Source organism: Montipora capricornis, chromosome 1, assembly GCF_036669925.1.
Source record: "Montipora capricornis isolate CH-2021 chromosome 1, ASM3666992v2, whole genome shotgun sequence".
NCBI lineage: Eukaryota > Metazoa > Cnidaria > Anthozoa > Scleractinia > Acroporidae > Montipora > Montipora capricornis.
The window spans coordinates 29,532,171-29,543,559 of record NC_090883.1 but is presented as its reverse complement, the minus strand read 5'-3'; the positions used below and the strand labels follow the sequence as shown (position 1 = coordinate 29,543,559).

At 39.6% G+C, this 11,389-nt stretch overlaps 1 protein-coding gene across 1 annotated transcript; it reads left to right on the top strand.

The window, feature by feature from the left end:
* The first annotated feature begins 1,391 nt into the window (after nt 1–1,391).
* LOC138014069 (notch homolog 2 N-terminal-like protein A) lies at nt 1,392–7,930 on the top strand. The gene is made up of 5 exons (XM_068861100.1): nt 1,392–1,511; nt 2,586–2,742; nt 3,257–3,370; nt 5,557–5,695; nt 6,808–7,930. The coding sequence occupies exons 1-5, from the start codon at nt 1,392–1,394 to the stop codon at nt 6,929–6,931; spliced, it is 654 nt and encodes a 217-aa protein (XP_068717201.1). The 3' UTR covers nt 6,932–7,930.
* The last annotated feature ends 3,459 nt before the right edge of the window (nt 7,931–11,389 follow it).

Below are 11,389 nucleotides of genomic sequence, written 5' to 3'. Positions count from 1 at the left end.
AGGTTCGAGTCCCGCTGAAGCCTAATGTCCAGAAATGCAAGTAATAGTCCATTTCCGAGGTGCTGTTTGCCTTGGTCTCAAAGCGAGTCCTGGTGCACAACCATTCAAATGGAAATGAGTGGTGTGTTTTCATGCAAATCAAACACATTATCATCTGAATGGTTGAGCACCAAGACTCGCTTTGAAGCAGAGGCTAAAAGCGACTCGGAAATGACCTAATGACGCCAGCCCAAAAGTTTTGTTATCCAACACGAAGTGTCCCAAACTATTTGTAGCAATAAGGTTAAGGTAAAGGTTAACGTTATTTTTAGGTCAGGGTAAATGCAGCAGTTTATCCTCACTTGAGCACCATTTGGGGGACACTTCGTGACTTTGTATTCCGAAGAGCAAGGGGACACTCCGTGACGCTTATTTAAATCCGCGTGCATCCAATACGCCATTTCCGAGTTCATGTCTGCCTCCTCTTTAAAGCGAGTCTAAGTGCAAAGTTTTTTTTTATGAAAATTAGATTTCATTCATATGCAAGGTAGAACTAATTACCATCACAAACACTTCGAACTTAGATTCGCTTTGAAGAGGAGGCAGGCATGAGCTCGGAATGGCTAGCCTGCGTAGCAAGCGTTGCTGTTGGACAGAAGAGCTTCGGAGCGATTTTCCGCAAACTGGCCGCGCGAAAGTTGGGGCAAGAGGCTGAGGGAACGCTTGCAAGAAGACCCCCTATTTTGTAAAACGCCCACCTTTTAATGGTTGACTTGACACTCGCTGATTGACGTCATATTACCAAATTAGCCTATAACAGGTAACCATGTTAACACAAGTTGACTTCCGTCAAAACAAACCGAGACACCGTCTGGAATCGAAGCCCATCCAAGCGATCAATGCAGAATTTGCCAGTGTGCTTTTAAAGTTAAATTTGTAACGGCAGCTGCTCGGCCGGGTACGACTGATTATGTTTCTTCCGAAAATTTGTTTAAACCATCGAAAACAAAAGAAACTTACGGAAAAGTTTTGGCTGATATTTTCAGAGCGGTTGGAAAGAAGCTGTCGAAAACAACAACCAATTTTCAGAACGTGTAAGCAACCCGTGCGCTCGTAAAATACGAAATTTAGGAAAATTTAAACTCGTACAGAGCTCGATGGGTAGTAAGGCCGTTAAATGCAAAACTCCACAAAAGCTGACCATGAAACCATTTACGAGGTTTTAGTTTAAGACTAGCGACTATTTCAGTGCGACTTGCTGGATATTTCTTGGTGAAGAGTGATTGACGAAATGAATCGTACTCAATCTCCTGGAAGTTACAGGAAAACGTCCTCGCTAGTTTGATATTCCACAGTACGTTTTTGGTCAAATCGTAGATGAAATAGCAATTAAAAATGCTTTAAAAAATCGCATGACTGTACAAAGGAGCCGCTTTCTTTTCACAATAAGAGAAGATTTAACAGGGGAGCTACGTAATTGTCTTCATCTTGTCTCAATCACTGAAAAAGAACTCAGGCTTACATTAGGCAAGGTATACGTAAGCAGAGAATTTGACGAATACAGTTTATTTCCTTGATCCTGAAACATGTGGATTCTGATAGTTCGCTTGCATTTTATTAATTCATCCTGCGTAAATATACATTATCTTTTGCAAGCGAACGAAAAGCTTACTTCAGTCCAGTCCATACTTTTCGTCAAGAATAAGCGCTGCCAAAGTTCTGATAAATAACGAATCTTTTGCTTTTAGTGAATTATGGAAAAGCTTAAAGTTGTCCACAGCGGCTTCAGCTGACGCGTAAATAATACTGAATTTTCCTTGATGGATATCGTCCGAGCAGTGCAGATTGCCATTTAAATCACAGGCTGTCATTCTCATAAAATTTACGTCAACCACTTCCTTGATCGCGTATAATGCTTTGAAATGGAGAAATCACGATGATACTCGAGAAGCCTAATCTTGGTTTTTTTATTTATTTCGAACTCCGCACATCATGACAAACATCTGAAAAAGTAAGCTTTTCCGAATTCTGTTGTCAAAACGGCTATTACATATATACAGTTAAATAGATGGCGCATTGACAGTTCTTGTTCCCTTTCCACTGTAAAACCGAGAACCGATTCGCTCAGCTTCAACACACGATTCAAACCTTCCATATCTTCCGCCATTGTCTTTGTCACGCTAGAACTGACAAGAAACATTTTGGTTGAAAATTTGTCACCTGTCAATCATTGTGACTGTGCCACACCAATCAAAAGCCCCCGTTCGTGGGCGAACGGGTCTTTCAGGAATAGGGTGTCTTCTTGCAAGCGTTCCTCAGTCTCTTGCCCCAACTTTCGCGCGGCCAGTTTCCGGAAAATCGTTTCGGAGTTCTTCTGTCGAACAGGAACGCTTGCTACGCAGGCTAGGGAATGGCCTATTACTTGCATTTCTGGACATATGTGGCGAAAGCCTAAATTCTATTCACGTCTTTTTGCAACAATTGCTCAAGTTCTTTAATAAACAGCGGTGATCTTTTTCCCATGAAAATCATTTCAAATCCCTAGTTGCAACATGTGACTTTCACATATTCTCCATCATCCCTTACACGTGAATGTTTCTTCAAAGTTCAATGTTCACCGAGACGAAAGCTCAAAAATTCGCTTTCTAGACATTGATGAATGCTTAAAGATTCCTTGTCAGAACAACGGAAATTGTTCTACAACGGTTGGTAATTACACTTGCAAGTGCGTCCAAGGCTTTGAAGGAAAGAACTGCGAAAGAGGTGATTACACGTTAGATGAATTCCCCTCAGGGAGGTTGGTTAGACGGCTTATCTTTGGGTTGGCTGCTTCACAGTGAGAAAGTAGTCGTTTTTATGATTGGCCGCTTTCACAGAGAGTTATCATTGAGAAGAAATGTCAACGTCTCCGAGTCGGTATCCCACTCTGAGAAGCTGAGGGACCGAACACTCACAACTCCGAATTGCTCACTCATAAGTCGTAAAAAAAGGTTGCTGTTATTCATCGTGGTGAAGTACAACAATAATAAAGTATTCTCGTTTGTCTCACGATGTGGTCACTTGTGATGTAGATCGCGACGTTTCGACTCCATACTGCTAGTCTTCATGAGGCGATGAGGTCGACTGGTTACGCGTCACCTTTTAAGCAGGATGCTCCGCTACATCACAAGTGACCACATCGTGAGACAAACGAGAATACTTTGTTATTGTCATAACTAAAAGTAAGTAATAATCCTAAATTTAGTAATTTTCTACTTTCTGGTCTTTTGCCTCTTAGATATAGACGAATGCAAAGAAAGTAGCCCTTGTCAAAATGGAACCTGCGAAAACAAAAACGGAACATACAAGTGCAAGTGTCAGAAAGGATTTTTAGGACTTAACTGCGAAATCGGTGCGTGGAAAATTCGTGACACATTCTTTCTATTCGTGAAAATAGTTCCAAACGGTAATTTACTGTAGTCTAAGAAAGGGTTTGGGCCGAGTAATACAAATAAGAATCATAGTTTATTCCGAGTTCACACTTTCAATAGATTTCCACGGGATTAAACCCGATACAACTAAATAGCATTTTAACGTGCGAAATCTGTGATCGAGGATTCCATTGCGAGCGACCAAGAAACTTGATTCTAAATACGGTCCTTGGCATTGGCACAATGATTAGAAATCGCGGATTTTTAGGAATATCCTACTCTTTTTGCACTATGCCGTACAACCGCTGGACAACCCAATTGTTTTTTATTCTAGAAGCAACATGGCGCTATTATCGCACAAGAAGAAACCCTTTTTTCCACTATTGCATTCAATTACTCACTTTTAATGGTATTATTCAGAGTTTTCACAACAATTCTTTAAAAAAACAGAGAACGACTTTGCACAAAATAATCGCTCGTACTTTGCAACGATTTGTCCTGAGTTTGAAGATTTTTTCGTGGTCAACCCCGTGATGTCAGTAACACTAAACTGGAAACAATATTATATTCTATGAGAGAGCGACACAAAATAATTTTTAAGTATTTTAAAAGAAATCAAATGAAGAACATGTTGAATTTTTAAGGGAGAGAGGACTAGCAGACTACCTACAAGAAAATACTTTTGCCCTGCTGAGTACAGAACCAACCCGGCAATTAAACATATCCTTTCCGTGATCTAGGACTTGATTCCGGGACCCTTTTGGAGAAGCATACTCTCTCCCCGTGTTCATTAACTAACACTCATTTTCTTTGACGTAACCGTTGTTTGCAATAAAGATTTGTTTGTTCACTTGAACTACGTCAAGGAACTCAAAAAATTTGCTTGCAACCAAATTTGGTCAAAAAAGTGTTTGTGTGAGGAAAAATAAAAGATTCGTTCATCTTCTTTTTTGAATTGCCCAATTGTATTGACACAATTGCAAAGACATTTTGCTATAACCGTAACATGGTGCAATTAGGGAGTTTAAGAAACGACGACGGCTGAGGCAACGACAACGCCAGAAAGCAATGACATCATTGGCTAAAAGGGGAATTTTTGTATACATTTCTTCTCCGTACTCGACTAACGACACCGTGAGCATAAAAGAGAGATTTGTTCATGATCTATCTTTACTTCCAAACCGTTCGTAAAAAATCTAGTTATAAGATACTTACACAACATGAACAAGATAAAATTATCGCAAAGGTAAAACGCATAACGCAGCACAAAGTTACGTTTTGAAGTGACGTTGGGCCTTGGTCGTTTCTGAATTCCCAATTATTCAAGATGGCGGCCGCCGGGAATTAAGCAACCAAAAAAGATGGCATTTCTCAAATTTATTTATTATCGTTCCAAGGACGTCCAATTGACTTGAAATTATTTCCTGTGGTTTGAAGGTATTTTTCCTTTTGTTGGAGTGGATCAATCTTTACTTCAAAACCTTTCGTAAAAATTCAGCTGTAGGATACTCTCACAACATGAACAAGCTAAAATTATCGCAAAGCTAAATGACAACATAACACAAAGTTACGTTTCTACCGGCATAAACTTCGTCTTCAAATTCCCTACTATTTAAGACGGCAGCCGCCGGCAATTCAACAACGAAAGGCGACGTCTCTGAAATTTGTTTATTCTCATTCAAAGGACGTCTATTAACTGAATTGACTTTTTAAATCACTTGCTTTTTTCCTTTTTTTTTTTTTTTTTTTTCGGTGTGCATGTGGAGAGTATCTTTGAAGCTAATATTCTCGTGTCTCAGCGCTTACACACTGAAAAAAAGGGTATTTGGCAGTGAACCACGCTGAAAGGCTCTCGAACCGTGCAGGTGTGGAAACGAAAAGGAAAACGTTAAACAGTATCTTATCAAGTGTCCATCGTTTGCTACTACTTGGCTGCTGGTCTTTTTGCTAAAACGCCGTGGTTATCCATATCCGTGATTCAAAATAACGTCATGATTCTTAAGCGGATTCTCTCTTTCATCTTTATACTGGAAAAGAACTATAATTTTGTATTAGCCCAGAACTAAAATATATCCGATAAGGGCAAATTTCAAAACAAAACTTAAATCAAAAGATAAATCAAAAATGCTCAATTTACCCCTTTCTTCTGCAAATGTTCTTGTTGCAGAAGAACTCGGCTGTTTCAAAGACAAGGCCAAAGACCGCACCATGGGCGATCATATGCTCGAGAGCTTGCGCAAGTACATCGACTGGCGTGATATGTCAAAAACAGTTCGAAATTGCTCAGAAATAGCTAAAAGAAAGAAGTAAGTTTACTTTTTCTTTTTATTTTACTGTCATTACTAATCATTTAAGGGCAAGCTAACGTTACAGTTAAGAAACTATTACTCCACGAAGTTAGTATGTAATTAAATATTTATTCGCATCTTGTGACACCATTTACTTAGGCTTCTCTTATATTGTGGAAGGAGGAATATGTCATACGATTAATTTAAAATTTTAATTGTTCCACATTTGTCCTCGTTTTACTAAGGCTTATTTTCGCACTATGGAGCATCTTGGTATCATTCATGAGATATAAAGCTTGTCCCTTTCCTTACACACATACATACCAGAGGGGCTTTTCAGGGCCAATGAAACACAACGAAACGACGGAACAGAATAACAAGAATCCCAACTGGCCGGTGGTAAACCAGTTGGCTACTTACAAGTGCAGCTGGGAAGTTGAACCAGGGACTACCATAATCAAATTCAACCAGTGGTCAGAGTGGGTCTTGAACCCGGAATCTCTGGATCTCAAGGTAAGCGCTCTAGCTAACCACTGGGCTACACTGCCTCCTTCTTTGTTGTACGCGCCCAGTTACTTCGCCTCTCCCACACTCTTAATTGATTAATTGATTAGAGATATGCCAACTAATTGCATTCAAATTTTTCTGGCATGCTAATATAAAACGAAGAGATGTGCAATGCTCTTCGGCATTCAGACAGTTTGGGTATAATTAAGCTTGTCTCAGTTGTTGTTTAAAAGTAAGTTCTAGTTTCAATCCCGAATCCTTTTGACCGTTTCAGGAAGTATTATTTCGCCATTCAATTCTACGGAGAGTGCTGGGGGGCTTCAGCGGACACGCAGTATAATAAGCATGGTCCATCTGACAATTGCTGGTCTGGTGTGGGTAGATCTTACACGAATTTCGTCTATCGAAATACCGACGTTTAAAGAAGGTTGGAGGTAACAGTTCTCAGCATTTCCTCCTTCTCTTGAAATAAAATGGCAACTCTCGTTTAAAGTTCTTCTTCAAAGTTACTTTATAAATGATTATCACAATTATGTGGCTGCCTCCTAATCCAATCTTCGCTCAACATGGAATTTCCTTTAATTTTGGTCAACTGTCCATTTTTAATCTGTTTACTTTTCTAGTAACCAATCAAATGCCAAGGGATACATTGGATCTCTATATTGGCCAATCATCATCAGTCAATTTATGGAAGTGGAAAGTGCTACTTGTTTTGATGATGACGCACTTTACCGACTTTTGGATTGAGCCAATAAAAAAAATCAATAAACATCAAGGAATCCATGCCTGTCCGAGCATGGAGTCCAAGAGGCCATTTCGGAAAATACCATACTAGTCTTTGTTTGTCCCCCCAAATTTTGCATGAGCATTGTTTTTGTTTTCTCGTGGGACGATTGTAAGTCCCAAGAAAAAATCGAAACAATGCTTATGCAAAATTTGGGGGGGGGGGACAAACAAAGAGTATTATGGTATTTTCCGAAGTGGCCTTTTACAGTTACAAATTGGGCCTGAAGACCTCTTGAAACCAAGCGCTACCTTATAAACTTTTACATCTTTTACACTTTTCCTGTCTTGTTTTATTTTACTTTATTTTTCTTTTCCGGGGAGCGGTGTTTTAGCCGGCCTTTATTTATTCTTTTTACCTTATAAACTTCCGCATCTTTTTACTTTTCCTGATTTGGTTTATTTTATTTTACTTTTCTTTTCCGGGGAGCGGTGTTTTAGCCGGCCTTTATTTATTCTTTTTAAATGGATCTCACAAATTCAACCACATCCCCATGGTCTACTCGGCTTTATTTAAACATGACGGCTCATGTTGAAAGCCTAGTCGCCATGTTGAACCAAAGAAGACCCTAGGGGCGTGGTTGCCATATATTTCCAGTGGCAGTGTAAACGATTTCTAAAGAACATTCGGTTAATTGTTCAAATTTCTCACCCGCTCCCCTGTAGTGATCATATTCCCTGAAAGGACGAAGACCTTTGACCTTTGACGGTTTCATCTGGAACGAATTGTTAAATGTCCGACATATGCCCTGCACGGTTTGCATGTGAATAACGGTCTGGTTATATTTACAATATAATAGCGACCATTAAACATAGGCACCAAAGGATGGGAAATCAAACCGGCTGTGGTCTTTTTCTTGCAGGGTGTCCTAGGAACGCTGAGAACTCGACTATCCTAGAGAATGCTTGATAATAATATTGATTTTCAAGGAATCAGAGCATCAATAAAGAAGTAGCAAAGAACTGAAAGTTCTTTTTCTTTTGTTGTCTTACTATCTTACCTGCAGTTGCAAAAACACATTCCTCTAGCATAGCGGGCTGTTATCCTGATAGAAAGGTGTCTGAAAATGTGAAAAAGAAAAATAATTGAGACACCTGTGATCCTTTCCAAAGATGACTATGTCTCATTTATTTTTTCACAGTGGGTTGGGAAGGATTAGACCCATTAGCCTGCAAATGTCACTTACACAACACGTACATAGAGCCTGCTTAAGAGGGTGCGCAAGAATTATCAGGAGTGGGAAATAATTCAGAAATATTACAAGAAATATTAAGTACGAATATTAGCGAAATATTACGTAATGCCCCGTTGCCAAAATGGGCAAGTTATAAGCTCCGATCCCTCCTGATCCTCCAATAATTATGATCACCAACCACCTCTACCTACATATAAATTTTGCTAGCTACTAGTTCCGCTTCCCTCTACTGCGTTGTAAATAGTGCTGCTTCAGGTACAGTCACAAATTATTGGAGCTAAATCATGGTTTTCATTCATTTCATTCATTCATGTGATCGGAGGGCAACAATATCCCCTTCCTTTGTCAGTCATAAAAAAAATCAATGTTTTCAAACCTTCACGCTTACGACTTATTAAAGCAAGGATTTGCGCAAACGCGTGCATCAAAGTTGGAAGTGACTTCAGGCTAACGACTGAATGTACTTGCATACGGTCCTACAAACCTTAGCTCTTCCATACTTCAAAACATTCATCTTTCACAAAAGCAAGTTCGGTAAGTGTCGAACGTGTTTCGTTTTTTCCAATTGCATTCCAAGCCATCCACCAAAACCAACCTTCCCTTCAGTGAACATTACATGACATCAACTTAGAATTGCCACTTATATGAAAGCAGAGAGAAGATTCAGAAAGTTAACAGCGAGAGAATCGATGGATTGACAAGTTCGAGCTTGTGCGTTTTACTTCAGTGATGCTGCCACCAACAACGGTGAACAAACGAGACAAGCTGCGAAAAGTTCCTAACTTTTAAAGAATTTTAACAGAGGGGGCGTCAAACAATCACAAATTTAAGAAATAATTACAGTGGAGAATGGATCCCCATGCCCCATTATAGTTTTTTTTAAATGTATTTTTAGTTTCACAAAACTAAGGCCTCGTTCCCAAAACCGCGCATATTTAAATTTTGATTACGTCATCACAACTGGCCAATAAGGTGGCTCTGTAAAAATAGCTGCGTAGCTAAAATTAAATTTAGTTGAAGATTATTATACATTCACCTTTCGTACATCTTTCATTGATCCTTACCCGCAAAAATAGCCTAGCTAATCGAGGCGGGTAGGAAAAATAAAAGATTACAATAACAGAGGTTGAGAGTCAACAATAATGAGAACAGATACACGAACATCAACATATTAGATTAAAATGACAGGGAGTACAATTACAAAGTAGGTGGAATAAAACAAACGTATAACTGAAATTAAGCTGAAAATGTTAAATTTAATATTTACTAAAAATTTCAACTAAAGTATGAACGGCAACATAAATATTCTGTTGTATCAGAGAATCCAGTAGCCGATTCTATAGGGTTCTATTTTTATATTTAGGCCGAGCACGATAACTGTCGGGAATACTATCCCATATCTTTGTACCAATACTTGAAAATAGATTTTTAAAAAAAATTATCATTGGAAGAGGCCATTTATGAGGGATCCGTTCTCTTACCTCATCGTCTCTTGTTCTGTTTGAAAAGAAAATCCTCTCAGTTTTGCATTAATTTCTATACACAGAATTTCTCTTTCGCATACGTCCTTCCTTATTAATTAAGAGGGCTGAGAATATTAGATTGTGCAGAACGCAAGGAAGGGGTTTAGTCGTTGGGTAGAGACTTTTCGCTGTTCGGTAGAAATAAAACAATTAGATTTGTGCTAGCATTTTGAATCGGACTTTGGGTTACTGGGACCGTTGTAGTTCGATCGGCGAACAAGGGGCGGTTCTAATTAACAATCAGACCCGTAGCCCGCAAGGGCTACGGGTCAATAGCCCATGAGGCGAAGCCGAATGGGCTATTGACTCGTGGCCCTTGAGGGCGAAGTATCACCCAACCAGGTGGACAGAAAAGGCAATAACAAAGTTAGCGAATGCAAGTTGAAGAAATATTTATTTGGCCGGGATAAAACGAAAGAAAGCGTTGCGCTTTTCGATACTCGAGGACTATTACTAATAGTCATCTAGTAGCGTAGCCAATCAAAATGCAGGATTTGAATTAGTCCACTAGTTGGGTGATGCTAATATATATATATATATATATAGCCTTTTTAACCTTTGCTATGCGGACTACACGACACAAAAAAGCCAAGGAGATAGTATTCAAGCTACGGGGCAGAATGAGTGGAAGAGTAGCTTGGTAATTATTATAATAATTACGTGATACAATAAAACATAGTTTGCTGTTTGCGCTAGTCATGTGATTTATCGATTCATAATTATATACTTTTGATCAGCACCTTTAATTCAGTCGTTCGACTGCAGTGGGTTCCATGCAGAAGAAACCGAAATCAAGCATTCATTCATTCAATATCCAGTTTCTTGTTTTATGGCCTTATCATGAAATTCACTATGGCTACCGATAAGTATTGGCTCAGTCTTTTCGCGGTTTCCAGGGCACTGTCTGTTGAAAAATCGAACGGTTGTCTGTTCAGAGATCGAACGGGTATAAACTCATAAATCAGCTTGAGGAAGGTCTTGGCGAACAAGTGCTGCAAAATGTCGTGAATTGTTGGGGCAGATTAGAAATTTGACGTACATAGTCGAGGGGTTGGAAAGCTATAATACTGGAAGAGGTGATTGAGAAGCTCGAAACATGCCACCACCTTTTACTGGGGTCCGCCCCGAAAGAAAATGGCGTCATCCTTGAAGCTCCAGTGAAGGCAAGCCGAGATGATCTTAGAAAGAAGAAGAAGAAGAAAGAAGGAGAAGAAAGTACATTTCAAGAAATTGCCGGTTCCTTCGAAAAAAATCCGTTTTCTGGGCGGGTCGGGGAGAAAGCTAACATAATGAAAAGGCACTACAATGTTACCCTACGGGATATACAGAGCCAGACACCACGGCCAAGAAATCAAAACTGGACGCCCTCAAGGTGAACAAAAAAAAAATCCAAAGTTGCGGGCTGTGATTTTCAGCAAAGAGAATCAGCTAAGCTCGCGGAAGATATCACAGGAGAAGCTCTCGGAGATGACAAGGAATCGGTCAAAGGAACTTATCGTGCTCATGAATTCGAAGCACCAACAGCAATTCCAGGCAGCCTTAAAATCAATGTCACGGGTGCTAACGAGTACTCTCCAGTTTGTAAGCCCGGATGCGGGAGTTCTCTTTCAGCGCATGCATCTTTCCAAAGTTCTTGTAAAATCAAATATACGGCAGAGGATGTGAACAACACCACCAACCTTAACTCGGGCTCGTAGTGTCAA